General features: G+C 41.7%; 1 protein-coding gene across 1 annotated transcript in view; it reads right to left on the bottom strand.

Annotated features, from left to right (window-relative positions):
* Nucleotides 1-962: 962 nt before the first annotated feature.
* CCDC148 (coiled-coil domain containing 148) overlaps nucleotides 963-27,584 on the bottom strand; it is a 396,666-nt gene continuing 370,044 nt past the window's right edge. Inside the window, 3 exon segments of the mRNA XM_082260329.1 lie at nucleotides 963-1,572; nucleotides 24,258-24,398; nucleotides 25,984-26,101. Of these exon segments, the coding sequence (XP_082116455.1) occupies nucleotides 1,426-1,572; nucleotides 24,258-24,398; nucleotides 25,984-26,101 (406 nt within the window). The 3' untranslated portion in view covers nucleotides 963-1,425.

The raw sequence follows: 27,584 nt of genomic DNA, 5'->3' as shown, positions 1-27,584 counted from the left end.
CAAAGAATGGATTGACAAAGACAAAAATAACATGTATCATAAAAACATGGTCATAACTACGTCTTGGAACCGAGAGAGTCTGAGATGTCTGGACCGGACTAGACGCGTTTCGGTCAAATTGCCTTTCTCGATAGTCCAGGAAACACCAGAGCTCAGACAGATATGCAGAAACTCTGTAGATTCCAGGACGGAGGACCAAGTGAATGGATCTTAACGGGTTAAGAAAAAACCTTCAGGTATCTTTGACCGCAAGTAATATGTGCCAAATTGGCTGGGTCTATATAGATAGACCTAAAATGATGTATATGTACGGGTTTCAAAAGGGAAGTTAGATGGTTATAAACCAGATTAAAGTATAAATAGGTAGTAACTTCACAGGTGACAGTGAAAGAGCCCCCCGATCAAAAATTCCCATGAGGATCTCCAAAACGGGGTCAAAAACACAGGTCGTCTGTAGAGTTGGAATAGAGTAGGGATATCTCCAAATATGTATAGTGCTGGGCGTATCCAGCACTTGGTCCCTTTTCAGCCCTGTTTGGTTGAATAATGGCGGTGTCTCGGTTCCAAGACGTAGTTATGACCATGTTTTTATGATACATGTTATTTTTGTCTTTGTCAATCCATTCTTTGTAACATTTGTAATAAAATTTATTTACTTTCATACTCAAGTCCTGGTTCTTGCCGTTTAAAGTCCCACTCCTCAGGGGTTTTTCACTGTTCAGTTTACCTAGTTGAGCCAGAGGAGTATCCCACTCATTCCCTTCTCATATCCCCATTATAAAATAAACAAAACAAAGATGCTGGACTGGTCTTTGACTCAAATCTCCCACTTGGATATTCAGCTGAATGGGCTGAGGGTGTTACTGGTGACAATGGCAGACCCATATCAGGCCCAATGCCTGGAAATCCTGCTACATTTGTAAGACTTTATTCAGGTTTAAATAATAAAGTAGAAGTTACAATGTGCGGTGAAAATTAAGATATTATAGTATCTTGACCTTGATGCCCTTAAAGTGACTGCTCTCTCCATCTCTTATGCCCCATGGTCAGACAAGTCACGTGTACCGCTACAAAATTAATTTTATGCTCCTTCTGCTGCAATCACAACTCCTGCAAAAATGTCCTGCGATTTATGTAGCGCTTCTGGCAATAAACACTTTGTAAACAAGAAGGGCTGTTAAATTCCAGAGCAGCAGTGTAGCTGTCACCTCTGGTCTATCTCTCACATGTAATGTCTCAATCTCCATCTACACACAGAATATAATGATACTTACTGCACAGCCATAACCTGATATATTTGTCCATTTGCTGCCAGGTCAGTGTGCACGAGGCAGCACTCCCTTCCATGGTAACAGGAATCTAATGACAGCCCAAGTAAGATTATAAATAATTTAATGATAAACGGGTAAGACAGCACAGGTTCTGCTATTTTTTAAACACGGTGGACTCCATGTCCTTTCTCGGCGGTTTTGGTGGAAGGATTTTAGGTAAGATTTCTTTAGCGTAGGAAGTCTTGTGAAGACCGGCATCTCGAAGCGCCATTTCCACTCTGATCCTCGGATCGGAAATAATCTGAGGAATAATAAGCAAGAAGGGGCTTTTAAATGGTAACTGGTTAAATACACATATATAGCACATGTATAGAAATTGCTACATCTGATGGAAGGTTTTTAAATAAAAAAAAAAAATACATAATTGCAAGCAATTAACAAGGAAAAAGGTGCCATTGTCATCCACATGTTCTGGCTTTATCAGACTCAGTAAGTTACTTCAAAAAAGGGTGAAATATATTTCACAAAAAAAATAAATGGCTACTAATATTAAAGGCTAAGGGGTTGGTCTACTAAAGGCAAATAGACTGTGCTCTTTACAAAGTGCAGTTGCACTCTGCAAGAGCAGTTGCTCCAGAGCTTAGTAAATGAGCAGAAGCTCTGCTGACTTCCATCATTCAATCACGTACAAGCAAAAATTCTTTTTTTTTTCCTCTTTTTTTTTTTTTTTTTACCTCATTTACTAAGCTCTGAAGCAACTGCACTTGCAGAGTGCACAGCTTTTTTGCCTTTAGTAAATCAACCCCTATATCCACATTTTACACCCCATATTTAGGCTCCGTTCACACTACTGCAATGTGATTTTAATGCAGTTTTCAGTGCGATTATGTAGTGGGACTTTGGATGTGGTTTGTATATTCCATGGAGCCAAATTGCACTGAAATTGCACCAAGGTAGCACAGGAACCTTTTCCAAAATTGTACCGCACAGAGTTGCATCGATGAGAAGGAGCACCATTTAAAATATTATGATTTCCCCGGCCAAGAGAGCACCCCACCCCACCCTTTAAATTATGTCTTAAAATGGGAACAGGACCTGCAACACCCCTTGGATAAATCTCAATGGGACCAGATCAAGGCAACTATGAAATCATGTTCCAGGAATGCAGCGGTAATGGAAACTTACAACTTCTAAGTACTACTTTGACAGTACATTGTTGCAAGTAGACCGACACACACTGACTCGGTTGACTCATCTGCATATTGCTTGTGGTTTCCCAGAACTTGGAACCTTCTTCCACATTTGGAGGTCCTGCCCAATAGCCCAAATTGCACCAAATCCTACGTGCCCTTTTTCGCACTGCTCCTGCAAACCTGAAGGACTCTCTAAATCTCAATTTCTCCTCATGATTTATGTTCTCACAGCTGCCAAACAGGTTCTAGCATGTGCCTGGCTAACACCAAACATTCATATTAAAAGTTAAAACCAGAATGCATTGAATATTAGCTGATGAAAAGCGAACGGTCCAACTGCAGAACATGATGCCTAAATTCCGGCGAGTCTGGGACCCCAGGATCATGAGATTACTCCCAAGAAATCTTGATTGCAGGCTACTAAAATTTAGAAAACACACTCCATACTGGCATGATTTTACTGGCTTATGTACCCCCCGTCCAACTCTTCCCCATACCCCCCTCCCTTCCCGACCCCCATTACCCTCCTCCTTCCCCTCTCCTTCTCATTCGCTCCCACTCCTTTTACTCTTCTCAACTCTTTAGCAACCTTTCTCTCTTTTGTCTGCTCCTCCACACTATAACCACTGTGCATATTTAAAATGTTTAGATACCAAACCATACCGCTCCGTTATTAACATTTGTGGCATTACCCAAATATTTCATACTACCTGATGTCATACTATCTTCTGCTGTGTCCCATCATGTACTCTTTGCATGTCCAGGTTTCATTTAAATTAACCTTATGTACGCGCTCTTTGCAACCTATGGTACATTTTAATGTGCACCACTTTCTGCTGTCCTTTTGAATACATTGTGAAAACTCAAAAATGATTGAAAAGTAAAATTTTGTGATTTACCTTTTCATGAGATTCTGTGCGATTCACGTCACATCAGAAATCACACCAATATGAACCAGCACTCAGGGTATAACATGAAGCATGGTCATAAACAACATCCCCAAAACCCAAGCCACTTCCCGTACCTGATTTGTGGGGTACTTCTACCTGCAGCATCTTGTAATTATTTGGATTTTGTGTGGCTATGCATGGCTCCCCCCACACAGCCACATCATTAGGTTTCAGGAATGCTACTACATACCCCATCTGCCACTGCGGTGGAGGAATTATGTGAAGCGCAATGGGATCTTTCCACCCTATCCAGCTCTGTAGTTCAGCGGCACTTCATCTAATCAGGTCCCTACCCCTATAAAGGACCCAAGACTGGGGAAATACATTGCAAGAGCATGTGCACTGCACCTGTGACTCCTCTCTGCAAACTTCATTGCAAATTATCATCAGTGATCAGGGTTGCTACATTTACTTGTTTTCATTTACTTGTGTATTTTTATTTTTTTTTTTGCAAAAGGTTGACTTAGCCTTTTAAGTGTATGCAAATGCTTAGAATTAACTCTTATTTAGTCCCTTTCCGGTCCTCTAAATATACCATTGACAGTGTTTTGATATATCTGTTTGAAAAGTTAAAAGAAAATACCTGTTGTTCTTGCTGGAAATCTTGTGAGATAACTTCCTGTGCTAATTGTTCTTTGGGGAGTACATAATTACGCCCTTTTGAGGTGTTTTGATTGTTCACGAAGGTACATTAGGATATAGGTCGGTTTTATAATCCTATCTGGTTTCTGCTGTCCTGATACAGAAGGAAGAGTAATTGTCGCTAGGACTGTAAGTGTTACTGGCAGAATCACCAGGGGGAAAAAAATAGAAAGTGCTTGAAAAAAGATAACTAAAGCAGCCACCACATATAAGGACTAGTAAGGTGTAATATACTGCATTTTCGTTTTTGGGGTTATACACGTTAATAAGAAATAGCAATAAAAAATGTAAATATGCGGAATAATCAATTTGTCTGTGGGAATGTAAAAGCAATTTTACCCTATTAGAGCAAATTGGATCTAGCTTTATAACCCTAAATAAGGTTTTTTTTTTTTTTTAAACCATTTTTAGAACAATGAGTTTAGGGTTCTGAGGACCAAAGTGCAAAGATCAGGGCCATACTGTTATAGCAAACATTCAGTTTTATTACAAATCTATTGGCATCTGCACAGTCCCCACCCTTGGCTACACCCTACTGATGCATTCCAGGTTGGGTTGAATCATAGCGGTATAGTAGGGCATTGATCTGCATAGCTTGGTACTTATGTGGAGTGGGATGCGCTCCTTGCAGGATCGGCACCTAGTGCAGACATTGAACCGAGACAAGATACACAAGGGGGTTGGAGTGGTGCTGTCTTGTTTGTTAGGGTTCTGAGCATATCATTGTTTGGTTTTGATGGTACTGGGTAGACATGCATAATCTTTTACTCACTATGTAATGGTATATAGCAGTGATGGCGAACCTTGGCATCCCTGATGTTTTGGAACTACATTTATCATGATGCTCATGCACTCTGCAGTGTAGTTGAGCATTATGGGAAATGTAGTTCCAAAACATCTGGGGCGCCAAGGTTTGCCATCACTGATATATAGCAATACAAAGTATTTTAAATGCAGCTGTATATAGGATGGGGTTTTTTAAATTGTATTTATTGCTAATAATGCTTTATTTGTTAAGATAATTTCATTTCTATGAACAATCATGCAACAGTATATTTGTAATGCAGTTTTATTTTTAGTACAAGTTCAAAATGTTAAGTGGTTTGGGATTGTTGTGGAGCTATTTTCTGTAGCAGCTCTGACCACTGACAGCCCTCATGCTGGCCAATTCAGCAGAGCTGGTCAGGAGGTTGGAGCATCTGAACACAGATCAGCTTCTGCAGAGCTGTCAGTGGCTTAGATAAACACTATTCACAAAACAACAGAACATTTCACATTCAGAAAATATGACTGCGTGGATAAAGGTCAGCTGCAGCAGCTGAGCAAAGCGCTCGTGTCTATCAATAGTTATGAGTCCAGAAGTGTCAAACAAAGACAAGAGTACCGAGGAGACCAAGTGCACATCTCTGGGTTATGATAGACATCGCACAAAAGAGTCACCAGACTTGGCGAGCTGTCAGTCAAAAAAAAAAAAAAACAAAGTGATCTCAGCAGATCTGCACTCTGCAACTTATAAACTATCTTTATCTTTCTCAAACCTATCTTTGGAAAGGCCAGATGAATGCAGTTCATATTTTCAACAATAAAATAAAAGTACAGGATTGAAACTTAAAGATGTAAGCAAAAACGTAGATAGGTTACAGAATCATATTTCAGGTGAAAATTTGGTTTAAAGAAGAATTTTGGCTTTGCCTGTTTCTGTCCCTACTACTTCTGACAGCTTGGTGGAAAACTGTGCTGCTCTTTTATTTTCTCCCCCTCCCTTTCCCACTGTATGCCTACCAAAATTTAATTAAAGGACATTGCTTTAAACATACAGCCCGACTGTAGACACCACAAGACCAATTGACTGTCTATTACACATTCACTGGGATCAGGACAATCACTGCTGCTTTGTCCTATGTGGTGCATACAATTTCCATAGAGCCAGTTTCAGCTGGATGAAAAAGTTGCTGCAGAGCCCTTCCTCAATGAATTCTAGGTCTCGGGAACTACCGCTAGTATACAAGTTAATGTGTTGCTCTCTATGTGTGATTGCAGTGTTGCTTCTCAATAGAACTGACTTGCTGTATTTCCTATTGCAACCGGTGATACTGTGTGCTGTATTATCCACCTTTACATAAGCAGTATGGTTGTATGAAAGGGGAGTTTAGACTAATATCTATGCAGTGTAACCTAGACTGCAAACACATATAACACACAGCATCTGTTTTACAGTCTTCTACTGTTCACATTTAGAAAATCCTGTGTGTATTGGTTTAGAGAGGTATTATGTCTGCTAAATCAGGGCCATCTTACCAAATGGGCACGCAAGGCAGTTGCCCGGGGGCCCCACTTGCCCAGCGACCAAGCCCCAGCCAAACATTAGTCCCGATTCACGTGTGCATCCTGCCACCAAACTTAGCAGGTGGGAAGCGCCTGTTGGCCCTGCGCTGCTGTCAGGCCACTTGGGCCATGGAAGGGGAGCCCACAACTGCAGAAATACCTGTCTGCCTCCACGGGAACAGGCACACACTGGACAGTCGAGTCTGACTCCTGTCCGTGTTCACCGGACCCAGCCGCCCAACTTGGAAGCTGTCATTAGCCTGGCACTGCTGTACCAATAAATATCGCCTTATCGATAATTTGCATTTTTATTCTCGTGGGTGATTGTGTAGGCGGGGCCCCAGTGTATTGCCCAGGGGCCTATAATGCTCTTAAGATGGCACTGTGCTAAATGTCAGTCACTGTTGACTGGGTGTTACGGACTCCTCCTACCAGCCAGTAAAGAGAAAAAAAAAAAAAGATAAGAATGAGCATATAAAAAAACACAAAAAACTACCCACTCAAGAGCGGAATTCTCTGCCCCCCTCCATGCAGCAGGCGCACATTGTGCTTATTCCGAAGCCAGGCAAAGATAAATCTCAGTGTGCCTCATATAGGCCAAATTCTCTTTTGAACTATGACTTCAAGAAACTGACAAAAATACTGGCAACCAGGCTACGATCAATCCTCCCATCACTGATCAATATTGATCAAACCGGTTTTATGCTGGGGAAATCGACGGATATAAACCTAGTAGGGTTTTCATAAAATCAAATAAAAACACACATAAGCAGCGCTCTTAATACCATACTGATAAAATGTTCATAAATTGAGTAAAAATTCCTCTGCATGCATCTAGCATAATAAGAAGATAATCAGATGTATTAATACGTAGAGTCTTTAAAATAAATGGCCAGCAAAGGTCCATCACATGTGATAAATCCAGAAGATTACTGAGTGAAAGTGATATCAATGGAATCAAAATCAGCCGTGATCCACACCAGAAGAACACAAGCACACTGCAGGTGTTTGTCTGGCTCCCACTGAATTCAACACTCATCGTCACTCATAAAAAACAACACACCCTCATATGATGTCTCTCCACAATCACTCCCTGGATAGGTCCTCCGCTAAAGAAATTACAGCTTATACGGTACTCCGAATAAAATAAAGCAGAGTACCATAGTGTACCACTGTATAACATTTATTAAACCAATTAACCCCCCCCCCCATAAACTCGCACTCAAATATGTCAAATATAAACGAGCATATAGATTCACATAACCATCAGATTGCCCCGGATGGATGGATCGATGGTTGATCCTTACCATTCTGTTTCAAACTCTCCCGTCTGGGTTCCACTCTCTCCGTAATCTCCAAGAGGTGTACTGACATCACTGGTTGCTGTGTGGTCCCGCTCTGACGCGTTTCGCCATTACGGCTTCGTCTGAGGGTCCCATAAGAGCGCTGCTTATGTGTGTTTTATTTGAAGAATGGGCATGTGTCTTTTGTTTCTCTCCCTTTTTTGGGTAGAAAACTACTAACAGATACACTATTATAATTAATCCCTCCAGAACCCCATATGTTACATATGTAAGCTTTTTGGCTGTGAACACCAGCATTGTTTCGCTTCTGTTGCACATTTCCTACCAAGGACACTATTTACATGGAGTTTTATATGTGCTACTGGTAATAGGTTAATCACATTCCCAACAAACTGGCCCATGCATCAGACTTCATGATTATGGCAGGAGATTCGATTTTAAGTCTGCCTTTACATGCACATGAACTTTAATGGCATCTCAGTCTTAGTCTGTAGGGTTCAGTATTGAGTTGGCTCACCCTTTGCAGTTCTAACAGCTTCAGCTATTCTGGGAAGGCTGTCCACAAGGTTTAGGAGTGTGTGTATGGGAATGTTTGACCATTTTTCCAGAAGTGCATTTGGTGAGGTCAGACACTGATATTCGATGAAAAGGCCTGGCTTGCAGTCTCCGTTCTAATTCATCCCAAATATGTTCTATCGGGTTGTGGTTAGGCAGGCCAGTCAAGTTCCTCCATTCCAAACTTGCTCATCAACACTATATTACGAAAAGTATTGGGCCACCCCTTCAAATAATTTGGTGGAGGTGGATTATGGTTTGGGGTTGATTTTCATGGGTTGGGCTTGGCCCCTTAGTTCCAGTGAAGGGAACGCTTAAGGCGTCAGCATACCAAGACATTTTGGACAATGGTTGACTTGACCGGCCTGCATGGAGTCCTGACCTCAACCCGATAGAACACCTTTGGGAGGAATTAGAGCGGAGACTGCGAGCCAGGTCTTCTCGTCCACATCAGTGCCTGACCTCACAAATGAGCTTCTGGAAGAATTATCAAAATTCCCATAGACACATTCCTAAACCTTGTGGACAGCCTTCCCAGAAGAGTTGAAGCTGTTATAGCTGCAAATACTGAACCCTCTGGATTAATGCCCCGTACACACGTGCAGATTATCTGCAGACTTTTGTCTTCAGATTTACCTTTTCTATGTAGTGCAAGGGCCTGCCGGATTGCATACAAATTGAAAGTGTTTAGGTTTGACCTCATATTATATGGTTTTGGTAAGTCTGCAGACAAAAGTCTGCAGATAATCTGCACGTGTGTATGGGGCATAAGACTGGGATGCCAATAAAGTTCATGTGTGTTTAAAGGCAGGCATCCTAATACTTTTGGTAATATAGTGTATATGTTAAAAAAAGACAAGCAGCACAATAAGCTAAGGAAAGTATAAAAATATGGATTGCTGTAGACTAAAGTTAGGCTTTAACAAAAAAAATAAAAAAACAAATAGCATGTTTATTAAAATAAATGACGATTTAAAATTTCTTGACAGTTTACACGCTATATAGACTGTTTACATATGTCCTTGTCCTAGAAGACTTAAAATCGAATGTCCTGCCATAATCATGCAGTCTGATGCATGAGCCAGTGTGTTGGTAATGTGATTAACCTATTACCAGTAGCACATATAAAACTCCATGTAAATAGTGTCCTTGGTAGGAATTGTGCAACAGAAGTGAAACAATGCTGGAGCTCAAATCCAAAAAACTTACATATGGGGGTCTGGGTAAATATATATGGGGGTCAGATAAATGTGTTCTCTATATACATACTGTATATATACTGTTGCTTCTGCTTTTTCATTGCCAATCCTGTTAAGAGTTTACGTGCACTTTTATTTCTTTATCTGTAGGGAAAAAAAGGCTTGAGCCTGTGATGGCACTCACCGCCTGATGAAAACCAACCATCTACCTTTCTGTTTGAGCAAAGAATAGACATTTGTGGTCAGAACCAGTTTGAACCAACAACTGTCATGGCGGACTGCTGCTTAAGCCTCGTACACATGCAACGATTGTTGGCTGTGAATTTTCGGCCAACGTCCGATCGGCCGATTGTCGGCTTGTTAGTATCATGCTTCCGACAACCGACTGCGACTTTTCGGCCGCACAAAATCTGGTGTGCATGCTATAAAATTTTTGTTGGCCGTCAACAGAACGGCCGATTGTTCTTCAGTCAGTACAGATTTCGGCAGACAAAAATCTGATGAGCAAGACTGGGCATGCTCAGAGAAGAAAAAACACACGAAAAGTAAACCAGAACATGACATCACTTCTGAAGTTGTTTTTTGTTGGCCTATAAAATTCTTGTGCAGTCTAGAGCACATTTCAACCAACACAACAACACTGGACAAAAGACGGCCGATCGGTCGGCCGATAATCGTTGCGTGTGTATGAGGCTTTAGTTCCCTTTTTGTGTCAGTCACATGATGTTAACACCCTTTTAACTATTAACTATATAACGCTTGTTAGCCATATGATACTAATTCCTTTGCCCAGTTCACACAAACTGAGCTTCTGTGAAACTGCATCCTCTCCAACGCAGTGAATAAATGAACCTTTTCTTTCATCAATTTTGACTCACTATCTCATCTTAAAGGTCTTGGATGTAACAGGTGCTGGAGGGTTGTAATCACATGTTGATCACTAAAAGTTATCAACTAATCCTCTGCACACTGCTATACATCCTTACACACTTTTATCAAATGTTTTCATAATAACACTGTCAATTTACCCCATATTGGCACTATATGTCTAAAAACGTATAATATAAGCACAAGTGAAGCAGCCCATAGATGGCTCAATTTTCTTTCCTTTCACCATGGATGGAAGGAAAGAAAATCCCTTAATTCCCCCATCAACACAGTCAGTGTTGCACAGTAGAGTAGGGACTGGCCAGAGAGAGATAACTTTGATACATTTGGCCATGCTTAAGGGCCCTTTCACACGGGCGCTCCGTATGTCCGCAAATCATCCTATTTTTTTGCGGATGATTTGCGGACATAATGTAAGTCAATGGCATTGCGGATGTCAGCGGAATACCATCCGCTGACATCTGATTTTCCTCCTTTCAGTTCTGTTCCGTTTTTTGGAACGGAACAGAACCCTATTTTTCCTCCGTTCAAAAAAAAAAACGGAAAGGAAGGAAAATCGGATGTCAGCGGTGTCATCCGCTGACATCCGCAATCCCCATAGACTTACATTATGTCCGTTTATCATCCGCAAACGGATGGGATGATATGCGGGCATGCGGAACGGATGACACAAATGTCATCCGCTCCGTGAAAAAAAAAAAAAAGTCCCGCAGCGGAGCTCTCACACGGAGCGGCCGTGTGAAAGAGCCCTAAAACTCTTCTTGTTCTTATCCTCACCTTTAGTTCTGGTGACATCTGTAAAATGTTCTGTCACCAGGAGATATAGAGAGCATGTATCTACCCAATAGGGACAAAGACAAAAATAAAAACTTTACAGGGGTTCTCGTCCTTCCCTACTCTATCCAAAACATTCACACAGTTTAAAAGACATGAAAAGTCATTAAAAACAGGCTGCAAAATACTCTACAAATAGGTACATGAACATTCTTGTACATGCAGATAAATAAAGATAGTGACATTTACTGTATATAGGCTTAATGAGCTGCCCTATGTGTGACAAGCTAAAAGATGCTGAAAGGTTACAGCTGTCAGTACACCACAAAGGACAACAGAAGTCCCTATGCTTTCCCAATATATCACCTTCAGTTTATTTATCTTATGTTATAATGTTTTTTTTAAATGTGTACTTATTTATCTAAATAATAACATAAAACAGACAGTTGAGCCCAATCACTGGGTACAGGGCCATTTACGTATGTACGTTTAGCAAGGATGTTTATCTGCATTGGTGCCAGGTGGAGCTATGCATGTTGGTGCAGTGGTGACAAAGGGGTTGTGTGCGTCTCTGGTGGTGAGAAGGGTCCATTTCTGCTTGAGATGCTAAGCTCTTAGCAGCAAAAGAGCAAAGTAAATACTGCAAATTATATAGAAAGAGCCTCAAGTCCTGTCTGCTTGCTGCATAAAATAACATAGTATTTTAGCAAAAAATGTTTAAAGGGGTCATCATGAAGCAACTGCAAAAAAGTAGCCCAATTGGAACTGGGAAACGCCCATATATCCAATACTCAGTGGGCCACTGCATTCACCACACGAATGACTCCAAGAAAATAGGTACAATAATGAAGTAGTGTCTTTCTTTGTCTTGGAGGTTGTCCCCCAGGACCCCCGAGGGGGTGACTGGGATCGGCAAATCCTACAAAGAGAGACACTATGGATCGAACGTTTAAATGCCACCTCTTACCCTGGGATCAATGAGATGCTGACTTACAAATATTTTCTATGAATCCCAATGCGTTTGCCTTTCACAACCGGTATGTCTTTATGGCATACAATTTGAATAACCATCTATTTTTCTTTTTCTTTTTGTTGTTCCATATCCATGGTTTTCTAGCAGATCCTTGTGTGTTGTGGCGCGCTCCCAGCCGCTCCTATTGAGATGTATACAGTAGGATGAAGATCCAGCTCTTTTTGCCAATTATACTTATTATGTATTGGATTGTTGCAAACACCCGATTAGCGGTTGTTAATGTAATGTATTATATTGATTATGTATAATTTTGCATATTATATTCTGAACACTCTGTAATAGACCCGTTGTGGTCCTTGCTATGTGACTCACTGATCGTTCCCCTTTGCTCAGTACCTGTCATGTGTCACTGCCCCTACTTTTTGTGATTGGTGGATGCTCCACGGCCGTGTCTGGTCTGATGGGCGGGTGCGCGCTGTCGGGAGAGGGGGCGGTTCCCTTGACGGACGGTTTTCCGCCCGTGGTGTCTCGCCTCCTCTGGCTGTTGTCCCGGATGTGGAGCTTTCAGTTCCACCTGGCCTGGGTTAGCAATGCGCGTGCGCAGGAATCTGTGCATGCGCACTTCGACAGCGGGTCCGGAGCGTCATTTCCAGTCCTCTTGGATTGGTTGACGCCCGGATTGTGGCGCGAATAAAGAAATGGACTCGGCGTTCTGTCAGTTGCAGGCGGCCATCATTTGTGTGCGGTCAGGACATTAGGTATAGAATATTCTTTATATAACAATTGACTTCACAGTATGGGTCAATGGGATGCTTACCCTTCACTCATTATTAGTGTTGTACTTTTTTTCTTTTTCGCTTATATTACAGTCTCTCTACATTGAGGTTGATACCTGTGTATCCTGGATTATCTCCATTACTGGTAGCTATCTGAGGATAATCTTTTTAGCATTTTTGTATGCTTAATGATTTCTCCTTGTCCGCACTTTTTGGCCCCCCTATGACTATCTGGACCATACATATGGTATGTCAAGTTATGGATACTTTTTACTTATGTGCTATATTGTCACACTAGTTAAAGGTTCATCACCATAATCTTTATTACTTATATACTTTTTCCCTTAGGTCAGGGACTCTAAAGATTTTACCACCATGCTTTAGTATGGGCTTTCCATTGTTTTTAAAGTAGAACTTCAGAGGATAAAAGGATAATTACGAGGTAATTGTTTCATTCACTTGAAAACAGTGACACCTTACCTTTATGGTTATAATTAACCCCCCCCCCTCTCTTTTTACCCTGAGTCTATTCTTCCTTCCGGGCCACCGCACTCGCCCTGGGGACCTGTATATGGCTGGGCGCATGTCTCCAATCACCATCATTTCCAACTACACCACTTGGTGTCACAGGGGTTATGTGCACAAGTGCTGGCTATATTGGTTACTATCAGTGAGCTGGTATAATTAAACATGTATTACTGAATCTTACATTATTGACGCTGTTTCTCTTTTCTTTTTTGTGTTTGTTCGGTTTTATTGTCCTACATCAGAGATGTTTGAATATTGTGCATAATAAACTTCTGAAGAAGCGGTTTAAATACCGCGAAACATGTAAAGTATTCTGAGACGGACATGGACCCTTTGCACCTATTTACTGGAAATTCTGGTTCTTGTGATACAATATGTATTTTTCCATGTCCCTCCTGTTTCAACAATATGATACTATACCCTATGTTCTCTGAATAGGTTTCAGTCCAAATTGTTTGTTGTCTTTTAAGATATGTTTGTCTTTATGTATCAATAAATTCTTTTTTAATTTTTATTAATTTGTTCTTACCAATTTTTTGTATGACACCACTAAAGTCCCACACATTGGCCCCCCCCCTCTCTATATGTTTTCTTGGAGTCATTCGTGTGGTATTGGATATATGGGCGTTTCCCAGTTCCAATTGGGCTACTTTTTTGCAGTTGCTTCATGATGACCCCTTTAAACATTTTTTGCTAATACTTTATTGCTGACGTAGGTGTTTATCTATTACGATTGACATATATAGCCATATACCAGTTTTTTCTCAACATAGTATTTTATAGATACCTATTAAGATATTATATTTTTGTATACAGTATTTTATTATTTTCAATACTAACTATAAAAAAGAAAGAATATATTTAAAAAAACTCTTACACTTTTCCTTCAAAGTAAACACCGGTGTAGAAATAATTGGGCTGCCATCAATGATCTACTCTGTAAAATTAAATTATTTTTTAGAGTCACTGACTCACAACGAATATGCACTTTGGCAAGGTGGGGGTAAGGTCCAAAGTCTGTTTCAGTGGACTTGGTTAGTCAGTAAAATAAAGTACTTAAAGCTGAAGTTAAGTCAAAAATTAATATTTCCCTTTTGCAACAAGAATCATTGTAAATGAAATGTGCAGGTTTACTAATGCATTATCATAGTTAATCTTTATTGCAAGAAGTTCCTTTTTTCTGCCACAAGATGGAGCCTAATGGAACTTGGATTGATCATCAGTTAAGAGGATTGCATTTTGGGAGTTGTGGTCCCAGCCAGAAAGAACTCCAATGTTAAACTAACCAAAAAGGACTTCAAAGACCAGCTTTATGGTGTATGGGAGGGGTTATAGAAATTAAAGAACCTGGGAAGCCAGAGGGAAGTCTGGGAGAGGAGACTAGTGAGTGAAGAAGTGCAGGCCCTGTCTGGGAGAGAGACAGTGGGAAAGATAAAGGAGAAGACAGTAACTGTCAGTTCCGGATAACTGGTAAAGCTGCTGCTATCTGCCAAGACAAGTCTGCGTCGATCTCACCATGTGCGGGAGCCAGAGATCATACTGAGGCCTAGTACTGGAGCTGCTGGAGACCCCGACCTGCTGATTTCTGCTATGACGCTGTTAAGTCTATGTAAAAGATTTTGTTGCATTGCAGAGGTACACCTGGAATCGTTTCAACTTAAAGGGGGCCCCCTTTAATCACCAGAGACCTGCTTCTACAAATATTGTGCTGTTGGTGAGTGGATCATTATTCCTTTGTGTCACAATGACTGACTCTGTAGAGAAATCCATTGTAAGACAAACCACACTATCCCTCCTAAAAGCACCACCAACTATCCTTTAATGTTCTGCAACAATCCTGCTGTTTAGAATTTTGACCCCGAATATCTGAGATATAGCTAAAATTATACTCCTGAGAAATAACCCCTTGCTGGACACTATGCCACTCAGTACCCTTGGGAAATCAGTGTCCTGCAACCATTTCTATATTACAGAAAGCATTCTCTTTATTTCTTAAACTTCTTCAAGAGCTCCAACATGGCTGGCCGAAGATTTACTTTTTGGACTGCATTAGAGCGCTTGTTACCCTGTTAAGTCAAGAGTTTAAAGTTATTTTACCGTCATTGCATTGTAGCCTCACCATAAGTGATTCTAGGCGGCTTAGTCATTGTTCTATTGTTACCATATTCACTGTTGCCTTATGTTGTTCATTTCCAGTGGGGAAAGCTACAGTCTATGCAGCCTTATCAAGGCACTCCTACTGCATTGATTGATATTTGAAACTGTATATGTCAAAACGTGTACTGCATTGTGATTTCCTGTTATTTTTGACTACTCATATTCTTAAAATAATTTGTTATCATACGCCAAGGTCTCGAGTCTGTTAATTTGTTTGTTGACTGGTATATCCTGTATAAGGTGTCAGAGGTTTTTGTGGAGGTCAGGGTAAGAACAGAGGACCCAATTCGACCAGCGGCTCCTGCGGGGGTAGCACTACACCTTATAACTGCAGCCACATAATTTTTCCTGTAATGAAGTATGTCTCACATGTAAAGGATACTGCATTGTGTAGCAATCTTCTCTGCAGAGTGCTTAGTCTTCTTCTGGCACAATGGGGGATAGCTTTGGCTCTTTGGGCTGAACTGTATTCAAGATGACCCAAGGGGAACCTGCCCCTCCTCCCCTCCCATCCATTGAGAAAAGCCCATGCATTGTTTACACTGAATGTCTCTGAATGGGGGAGAGAATCCTGTCATTCATCCTACTCTTTTCCATCCTCAATCACAGGTTTTTCTCAGTGGATGAGAGAGGAGGAGGGGAGGGGTCTCTGTTGGACTGTCTTCATTGGACAACGTAGGATGATGTGTGACTGATGGGGAAACTGTTTTTTTTTATTTCCTTATTGTTGGTTTATATTGTGGCTCACTAATGAATTCTAGTGAGCCACAATATAAACGTCAAATGTATTATTTTACTTTACTAATGTACAGCTTGAGGAATGCAGGATGACCGAGCCCACTATCCCCCTTGAGAGGTGATATCACTGTCCAAATAACTTTGATTGGTTATTTACTGACATACTAGCCTGTGTCCACCACAGCCCAAAATTGGAATAGGCTAGTCCCATTTCCAGTGCAGCATCATGTAACATGCAAGGGTCTGGTTTGATTACCTGTCCACGCCTTTATGGGGGACTCCATGGAAAACAGCATCTTTAGTTAAGTATTCTTGTCATATAATATTTTATCTTTATCTGCATCTGTCAGTACTTTTAATAAATGTTATATTTTTAAGTATTTATGTGAACTCTTTTGCACATATCGAACTCAGCCCCAAAAACTTGACAAAACAGTGACATACTTAATTATGTGATGTGACTGCAGCTATAGGGGGGACATTTTTTTCTTTTTTGCGCATGCTTTAATCCATAGGATCATCATGACAGTCCAGCAACTAGCATTTTAAGAAAGATAGATTAGCAATATTTCTTTATTGAAAGGTCTCCTGCTAAATAATTTGAGATTCAAAACAGCCACCAATGGAATCTCATGTCTTAAAGTGCAAGGTACAAAAAAAAACAAAAAAACCTGTGTATGACCTCAGCAAGGCAGAACTGATCCTAACCATGAAATAAAACGTGGCTCCCATAAAGCAATGGGAGTTCTCATTGTTCTGATATTGTGCTGCAATCATTATTTATCTTGCCCAAAAGGAAACAGATAAAACAATTTCTATTGTGTCTTATTCTGCAGGGGCCACAAAAAATGCTCCTTATTTGTAAGCATAGGAGATAGAAGAGTTCAGGTTGTACTATGAACGCTTAACTTAAAAATACTTGATCAACAAAAAATCCTATTTTGATGAACTTCATGCATATATGAAAGATAAAACTTTAAAGCAGCTCTAATATATTATTTGGCCATTGGGGGGAGCCCACTGGTTTCCTCTTTTGGGGGTGGGAGGCTGGGGGGGGCTTCGCCCTTTCGTGGACACAGTTTGTGCCCATTAGGGGTGTCTGGGATGGGGTGGGGCCCCCTGCTAGCCGGTCTGTTGATGGGCTTCGTGAGTCCTCTGGGCTCTTGATGTACCTCCTGCCGATGGGAATCAGTCTGGGGACATGTTGTATTTGCTGTTTACCTTTTAGTAATCAACTTCTTAGTCACCAAGGATGTGTTAAGTCATGTTTTGATATGCACTGTTCTGACGCGTGGTACTTTTCTGTATGCCACCCCCCCCCCTTTTTTTTGCTATGTTTTCTACATTTTCTGTACCTTTTCTTTTATGTTTTGTACTTGTACTGCATTGTTTAAAAACTCAATAAAAAACTATTGAATACTAAAGCAGCTCTAATGTAAGCTTATATTATTATTTGTCACTTTTTTTCAAATGTATTCATTCTATGTACCGGTGTTCCGTGAAAAAACCATACCCGTGAGAAAACCATACCCTCGTCACTTCCGGTTCCGCTACGGAGGGTATGGATTTCTCACGGTAGTTACACTTGCGGCGCTTACATTAAAACAGCTTATCTGCAACATAAATCATCTCCGCTCTTCGCCCTGTCACTGCCCTCATCTCCGGTAATAAATATAAAAGCGGATCACGGAGCCGCGATCGCCGTCACATTTACATCTCATACTCCCGCCGCCGCTTTTATATTTATTACCGGAGATGAGGGAAGATACAGCGATAGCAGAGGAGATGATTAATGTTGCAGCCGAAGTGTTTTAATGTACCCGCCGCAAGTATTACATTAGACACAGTGCCGTGAGAATTTCATGCCCACCGAGCATGCGCACTTGTCAAATTCTTTCATGTTCCTTTACGTATCCGGCGCTCTGAGCATGCGCACTGCTGCGCTGCTCAGCTGTTTCAGACCGGAAGTGACGACGGTATGGTTTCTCCACGGGGTATGGTTTTTTAACGTTACACCGGTTTTATACTTATTATCAGCCTTTTGCAATTCCCTATATCGTAGCAATTAGATGGGGAGAAGGAAGGGGAGCATTGCAGGACAATCAGGTGGGCTGCATGCATTTGTGCTAATAAAGAATATGCTTAGAGGAGGAGCAAGCAGAGGGACGATCTCATCATTCTGCTGCTGCTCTTTCAATCAGCAGGCTAGGAGTGGAAAGAGGACACCACAGTATTACTTCTACAGTTTGAATATGTTATAGAGAAAGTGGTGTCAAAAACAAAAAAAAGAAAGTGGTGTCACCCACATGGATGTAAATCTCAGAAATGAATGAACAGAAATTCAAAAGTAAAACAGCCAGTATACAGCATGTGTATTACATCTGTGTATTTAGATGTTTGCCTGGAGGTCAGCTTTAACTGTAGTTCTGGGTGGATAAAATGGTTGATTATAAATTGCACTGGCCTTCTGCAATTCTAACGTATATCAGAATCATCAATTGTCCTGCCACAATCTCTTTAAACCACATTCATCAGTCTCAAATATTGATTTATCTTAAAACTCCTGTCAAAGCCATTCCTGCTTTTGGACACCTAAAATGTTACTAAACCCACAACAGTAAAATCAGTGTGTATATGCAGTAAAGCATGTTTGCTATATTCACTGTGGAACCTAAGGGGTTAATCCTCTGCATTGTGTAAAAAGGCTGCTTGATCCTGTCTTCCCTGATCCTCCCTGTTTTCCACAGTCTCCAAATTATCTACTGACAGTACAGAGCCTTGGGGACAAGGTACATATGCTCAGTTTGGTGTGCATTGCTAGAGAATTATTATTTTTCCTTGGGAGAGTGCAAGTGATCAGCACAGGGCCAATCAGCACTATCAGGACAAAGGGTCAGTGGTCCTGCAGCCTCATAAGATATCAATATACAAACAGTGCAGCACTTAAATAAAAAAACTATCAATAATTGGTGGAATGATTAAACCACAATCATGAGTGATAAATTAAATAAATTAGTGACTCCAACTAAGGAGATAAGAACAATCATTAAGTCCAAAACAGTTAATCAAGATGACAGTCCCACATGCTGTGTTGAGAAATGGAAACCACAGGATAGCCAGAGTGTCACCAACAAACCTCAGAACATACACTGATCAGACATAACATTATGACCACTGATTATGTTACAATGGCATCTGAAAATTGGTGGGATATATTAGGCAGCAAGTGAACATGTTGTCCATGAAGTTGATGTAGTGAAAGCAGAAAAAATGGGCATCGCAGTTTGTTGTGTATGGGGTTGTGAAGCCCATGATGACCCATGTGCATAGCCAAAAGATTCTACAATGGTCACAAGAACATCAGAACTGGACTACAGAACAATGGAAGAAGGTGGCTTTGTCTGATAAATCATGTTTTCTTTTACATCATTTAGATGGTCGGGAGCGTGTGCGTTATTTACCTGGGGAAGAGATGGCACCAGTATAGGAAGGCAAGTCGGCAGAGGCACTGTGATGCTTTGGGCAATGTTATGCTGAGAAACCTTTGGTCCTGATATTCATGTGGATGTTACTTCTGTGTTCATGCCTTAATGGGTCAGGGCTGTTTTAGCAAAATGGGGCCATACTCAAGATTAGTTGGGTGGTCATAATGTTATGGCTGATCAGTGTATGTGACCCCCTTACTAAGAGTGGTCTGTATGCACTTTGTTTACAGCATCACAGCCAGCCTCACAGATCATGGAACCCTTTTGCATACCTCCAGGTAACGAACACCATGGAGAATTTGGTAACCAATTGCCTCTATGTCTTGCTATGACTCAGGCTCCCAGGTATGATAGTATTTCATTATGGATGGCATAAAAAAAAAAAAAAAAAGAACACCCTCCCTCTTTCTGGTTCCATTCTGGGCTTTTTGGTGCTGGTCCCCTTGGGTGAGCATGTGAAGGGATGTGTCTGTCCTCTACATAAAATTGCTATGGTTGTATATTGATATTATGTTTATATCCCATCAGGGAATTCAGGATCATTTTGCTACTTTGTATCTGCCCCTGAAGAAGCGGTTTTCAACTGCGAAACATGTTGGGCGAGACCCTGGTTATAGCCTGTTGGTGTTCCAGGTTCTCTCAGTACATATGATCTTTTTTATGAAATTCACCATTATATGTTATGTATAGGCTGTCTATGTATATTGTTTGATTTTACTATATGTACCAATAAACTTATTTTTGTTTTACACCTTTGTATTATGTTTGTAGTATAGGTGTGATACGGTACCATTAAAGTTCCCTGAGCCCTCCAATTTTCACTATTCCTTTACTATTCCCCCCCCCCCCCCTTTTTTTTCTTTCTTTCTTTTTTGACTTTTTTTCTGTTTTTTTTATGCTCTCCTTCCTTCTCTTTCTCTTTGTGGTTCTTTTTTGCTTGTTCTTTTTTTCTTTTCTTTTCCCCCTTCCCTTTCTTTCCTTTCTTCTGTTCTACCCTTATTCTCTTTTATAGGCCCAGTGGTTTTCACAATAATCTGTGTCCACTGTGCCACCTCCTAGGGGTTATTCTATTCCCCCCTCATTATTGAGTTACTTTTAACATTTGTTTTTGGAATGTTTGGACTTTACCAAACGAAAACCACATACAGTACACTCTTAGAAATGAATTTGTTGGATAAAACATTTCTATGCTATTCCTTAAAATTTTCTCGTTCCTCCCTCAACCAACATTTCTGTGTCATAGCGGATTTATGTCGCTTGGAACATCTCACAGCCAAACCTAGAGATTAATTGGATCTCTTTGACTGCATATGCGGATACTAGGACAATTTATCTTTAGGCCAACCAGCCCCCTCTTCCACCCTTTCTGATGACATTCCCATGTAGCACTGCCCCCTTGAGGACTGCTGGATAACACACTTTCAGGTCCCCCTGGGTTACTGTTAGCAAATCTGGTATTCACAATTTAACACTGTATTTTTTGGCTCAGTCAATGATCAGTCCAGGGGTTTTTGGTGTTTTATTTTAGATAGGGATGGGAGAAGGGAATAGTGACTGTATATGCGGATACTAGGACAATTTATCTTTAGGCCAACCAGCCCCCTCCTCCACCCTTTCTGATGACATTCCCATGTAGCACTGCTCCCTTGAGGACTGCTGGATAACACACTTTCGGGTCCCCCTGGGTTACTGTTTAACACTTTTACTTTTTACTTTTTGGCTCAGTCAATGATCAGTCCAGGGGTTTTTAGTTGTTTTTGGTGTTTTATTTTAGATAGGGATGGGAGAAGGGAATAGTGGGGTACTCCTGATTAACTATTCACAAGATATGAGGACTCCTGTTTGATGATGCAGCCAGGCTGCTGATTTCCCCTTGCCACTAGGTGAATTTGGGTTAAGTCTCTATCCAGAGGACTTGATGAATTGATTCTCTTCAGGATACTTTCCTAGTATCCCCTTTCAATTGACACACTGACACCCGTCCTCTGACTATCCTACTCCGGGGTGGCCCCCCTCAGCTCAGGCCCCTAGACACAATCCCCTGTAGTCACAATACTGTTTTTTGAGGGTCTCCAGTGTCTCTCCCTCTCTAGTCAGTTCTCCTGGACCTCTGGGTTCAGTTCCATTCCTTTAATCCCCAGGCCGACTGCCTGCGTCCATGTGCCACCATTACGGAGAAGGAGGCAGCTGCCACCCTGCCTCCGGGACTCTGCTCACCAGCCAAAGACCCCGCAGCACATGTGCTCTTGGTTTTTATACAGTATCCCATAATGCACTGACAGTTGGTCTCTGCCAATCACCGGGACTGTATCAAAGCCTGTGCACCCATTGGTCAGGTTTCCTACCACTGTCCAACATGCCTCCCTATTGGACCAGTGTGAAACACTATCTAGACTCAATGACTCACACTGAGCACCATGAGCAGACCCAACTCACAGATCCTGCTCTCTGGTAGGCAGAAAGCAATATAGATTTGCCCGCTGCTCCTACCTAGGAGGGTGCCACACCAATTTCACATGAAACCAGCATTTTTATCTCAGATGCTGTGTCGCTTAATGTTGTCTTTTGTTTTTGTTCTACAATCCATGCTTAGTATTCTATACCTATGATGTATACAATGTACCTATTTTCTTAGACAATGGCTTCATGTAATGCTCTATTTATTATTGCCTATGATATTGTAGCTACATTTTCTTTAACAATTGCATTAGGTTATATTTCATGTACTAGTGCACTTGAATGCTGAATAAAGGCTTTGTACCACTTAACATCCTTTACTTCCTCTTTTTCTATATATACTGTATTTCCATTCATTCCGTTTGAAAGAAACAATAAATACGAACATTAAAAAATAAAAAGTCACTGTGTTTAAAACTAATGTCAATTTGACCCACTAACGATTAGAAATACAAACTTTCTCAGAACCTTCTTTTCCTAAGAATTTTCGTTCACAATTCTACCCATCTATAACCAGCTTAAAGTGAAACTTCACTTTTTTTAATCAACATTGACTATTTTGAATCCTTATGCTGCTAGCATTAGTTCATATATAGGAAAGTAATAATTTTAAACAGCTTTTTACATTCCTTCAGTTACTTCCTAGCTTCCATGTCTAGGCACATGATGTCATACATCCCAGGAGTCTTCAAGCAGACTTTCTCCCTAGCGAATTGATTTCTAGCATAATGATATTCCTTTTCCACCGTTCCCCTTCATCCCTTGTGTTGTATAATTTTAACAGATTTGTCTGACCTTTTCTCCTTCCGGATTGCTCTCCACTGGCTGAAGCCTGCCTCCTGGGCGCAGGGATTGACATCATCACTGGCGCCCCCACCTGACAGATCATGTGCCACGCTGCCCAATACTCCATCCACTCCATATTAACCAGCTGCACCGCCGGGGTGACACAACGGGTTGCTGTTCAAGTGGCATTAGCAGCCCACCATCTCTCCATGTACTCACTGCTGTGGGCCAAGTAGACAGGCACAGCCTGGTACCCTTTCCATCCTGTCAATGTAATCCAATACCATTTGTTCTAATCACTGCCTTATTGGTTTTAATGTGCCAATAAACTTTTGTGGCTTTTATCAACTATGTTGATGTGAAGTGTCACATACATTGTGATTACATTGCCGCAAACTCTTACTTAAGACTCAACCTGAAGCGCTCTCCTTTCACTTTGCTGATTAACTAATCACTCCCTAGCCAAGGCTCTGCGTGTCCATTCACACACAGATCCAAAGCTTGGCCCCGCCCTTCCCTCTGGAGCCTGAATGGGCTGCCGCCATAGCCAATGAGGAGTGAGAGTCCCCAGAGAGCTGAGGTTCTTGTGTACATAGCTGGATCAAGATGGGGCTCAGGTGAGGTTTAGGGGGGGCTGCTGCACTCAGAAGGTTTTTTTTTTACCTTCATGCATAGAAATTTTTAGAACCACTTTACAGTAGACAAGTACAGTGCAAGCAAATAAATACAACAACTCATCTGATTAGTAGGGGCATGGAGGCAAAGGGGGGAGGCAAAGAAACCAGCCAGGCTGCTGCTTTAATAAAAACGTCTGCCCTTTGGATCCAGGGTTTTCTACTCTACAGCGCTAAGCTGCTTGAGCAGGTGGTGCTTTCCTCTCTTGGTCATTGCTGCCAGCCCCCTGAGTTTCCAGGCAACAGGAACAATGCTATACAGCATAGCAGAAAGGAGTAGGCTGGGGGATCTATATTTCAGTAAGAGGCAGGGCGTTCCTGCACATACAGGAAGCTAAGAAGTGTGTCCTGCAAACCCCTCCATCCCAGACTGCTGCTGTGTGAATTCTACTTGAAATCCTGTAATGATATCACAGGGATTTCAGGTAACAATATCTTCCCAGAGCAGCAAGGTAAGAAGAAAATTATTTTTTGATTCAGTACATGAGGTTTAAGAGGAAGGTTTAGAAAAATTATCATCATTGTCTGGTGTCTGCTTTTAACAGGGAACCAATGATGCAAAGATGGGAATATCACACATACCTGCTGCTCATTGTATGTATGTAACTCAAAAAGAGGTTTTTGAAGAACAACTTCCGCTTCTGTCCCAATACCCATTCTAGCTTTCCAGGCTTTCGTGTCACTCATCATTCGGACAGGATCAAATTCTGCTATCACAGCAACCTGCAAGAACATAAAATGGCAGCACACTTATAGAAAGGTGACCCATAAATGGCCAAGACAAAAGAGGAAAAATGTATGACCACTAAGAATCCAGAGAGTCTATCTGCTAGGAGCTAGAGACATCGCTGCAATATGACGTTCAGTGAGAGTGAATTATGAAAACTCCAGAAAATAAGGAACCAATAACTTGACTTTAAAACAATAAATAGGGAAAAGGCAAGTCTAGTACTGAATAGTGGCTACTAAAAAAAAAACCTAGTGACCCTCACTGGAAAGTTGGGTATTCACTAGGGATCGACTGATTATCGGCAATGCCGATATATTGGGGGCCGATATGCACTTTCCCCGATATATTGGAATCGGCCCCTGAGGTTACCGATATTGACACTATTTCGGGAAAGTGCATGTACCGGAGTGATGATGACTGCAGCTAGAGGCATCACCCTGGTACCAGCGTCCATAGCTGAGAAGCTGCTCGGCCGCCAAAGACCCGATCAAAGCCGCATTCGGCTCTGATCGGGTCTCCATGTAAAAACCCGGAAGTGAGGTCATGACATCACTTCTGGGTACTAGGCACCAGATTAAAAAAATGACAGCATTCAAAACAGCCAAACTTGGCGTTTTGAATGCTTTTAAGTGCAGAGGAGGGGTTTGGGGTCTTTTTGGGTCCAAAAGAGACCCCCAGATCCCTCCACAACCTGTCAAGTGCTAAAAAAAACATTTTTTTTAAAATGTACGAAAATATCAAAAAATATCGGCCGATACCGATATTCAATGGCCAAAATATCGGTATCAGCAACGAAAAACAGATATCGGTCGATCACTAGTATACACATATTGAAATTTGGCTATTGCAGCTGGTTTGACCAGTACGTGTGTACCCCTGTCTGTTCAACATTCAAACCAGCATTCAATCAGCGCATGCATGTGGAGGGAGGTGGGGAGTGGGAAGCGCCCGCTGTCAGAATACAATAGTGTGGGAGGGGAGATCCCTGCATCCACATCGCTTGTGTGGATCTCTCAGGTTTTTTTTTTGTTCAACCTGAAAAAAAACTGTCTGTGTATACCCTGCTTAACCAACACACCTGCAGTTAGGAAATGTGGTGGGGATGTGGTGGGGAAAAGAATGCGTCGTGCCACTGCTAGGCTCTCCTGACAAGTCGCCGTGGGTCGCCTGCCATAGATTAGCACAGGATCCGTTCTAATAGGAGCGACACGAGTCGCATTCGACTTAGAAAAAGGGTCCGGAGCTTCTTTGGGGCGACCTGGAGCGACCTGCATTGACTTCAATGATATGAAGTCCGTGCCGGCCGCTCCTAGGTCGCGGTGCGAGCTGCGCACCGCGACTTCACAGTTCGCCCCGGCAAGTCGGGTCGCTCATATGTGAACCGGCTCTTAGATCATCATGATGGCCAGGAAACTAGTATATTTCATTCTATAGCAAGGATGCCCCGGGTGGACACTGCAAGAAGGTTTGCAGTGGTAGCCCATGTACTTGTCATTGCTTAGTGGTCACAGACAGCCTCTATAGGTGACCTCTATGACACAAAACAAGGAGCCAAATGGGGTCTCCAGATCATCTCACCTGCTGCCGCAATGCTTCCAGCCTCCTCTGCCTCTCCATCTCAACTTGTTCATCGTGAAGTGCCATTTCCTTTCTCTCTAACAGACGTTTCTCCAGTTGTTCCTGACGGTATAAAATCCTAAGAGAACACAACGTTGAATTAATGCCAATGGCTGATGACTTCTCAAACTAAATTATCACTTTAAATATTCAAATTTTCTTTGAGATTTTTTCCAGTCCCTCTGTAACTTCTCAAAGTGTCTGTGTAGACAAAACCTTTAGTAACAGTATAGTAAAGAGTAGAGAGGGGTTAAGGTTATTTTTTTGCTGTCTGTCTGTATAATATTGCCAAAATTTCTCCTCACTTCCACAGATGCAACACGAAGTTAGAGGAAACCTTCTAAAGAGAGGAGCAGCCAGCCATATGCTAGTAGAATTTATTTGAAAATTTTCATTTTTAGAACGTTCATTTAATTATGTAATGGTTAGTGAAGTCTGAGTCCCGGTTCACCCATGAGATCCGATTTTGGTGCGGACCAAAAAAAGGGTTCTGTGTGACTTTGCTCGAAAAAGAGGGGGTGCCCTTTGGCCGCCGAACGATCGGCCGATTGTCGGCTTGTTAGTATGATGCTTCCGACAGCCGACAGCGCATTTTCGGCCGAACAGAATCTGTCCTGCAGGCATTAAAATTTTTGTACGCCGACAACAGAGCGCCAGTCAGTACAGAATTCGGCCGACAATCAGCAGATTTGCAAGACTGGGCATGCTCAGAGAAGAAAAAAGACACGGAAAGTTAACCATCACATGACATCACTTCTGCAGTCGGCTGTTGTTGGCCGACAAAATTCGTGTGCAGTCTTTTGCACTTTTCAGCGGACAGGACAGCCCTGGACAAAAGACGGCCGATCGTTCGGCCGAAGATCGGTATGTGTGTACGGGGCTTTACCCTCTCTTGTATCATGTCTGCAGTTTCTGACCATCTCTTGTATCATGTCTGCAGTTTCTGAATCTCTCTTGTAGCATGTCTGCAGTCTCTTACCATCTCTTGTAGCATGTCTGCAGTCTCTTACCATCTCTTGTAGCATGTCTGCAGTCTCTTACTATCTCTTGTATCATGTCTGCAGTCTCTGACCATCTCTTGTAGCATGTCTGCAGTCTCTTACCATCTCTTGTATCACATCTGCAGTCCCTGACCATCTCTTGTATCATGTCTGCAGTCTGACCCTCTCTTGTATCATGTCTGCAGTCTCTGACCATCTCTTTTAGCATGTCTGCAGTCTCTGACCATCTCTTGTAGAATGTTTGCAGTCTCTGACCATCTCTTGTATCATGTCTACAGTCTCTGACCATCTCTTGTATCATGTTTGCAGTCTCTGACCATCTCTTGTATCATGTCTGCAGTCCCTGACCCTCTCTTGTATCATGTCTGCAGTTTCTGACCATCCCTTGTATCATGTCTGCAGTCTCTGACCTTCTCTTGTAGTGTGTTTGCAGTCTCTGACCATCTCCTGTAGTATGTCTTCAGTCTCCGACTATCTTCTCTAGTATTTTGGTGGGAGCCTTTTTAAGTTGTTTTCTGCTGTATTTAGACTTTGCTTCATGCAGGGAGTGTTTTCTTTTCT

This window comes from Pelophylax lessonae (genome assembly GCF_965119305.1).
Source record: "Pelophylax lessonae genome assembly, chromosome: 6".
NCBI lineage: Eukaryota > Metazoa > Chordata > Amphibia > Anura > Ranidae > Pelophylax > Pelophylax lessonae.
The sequence above is the reverse complement of the archived record's forward strand: the minus strand, read 5'-3'. Positions and strand labels throughout refer to the sequence as shown.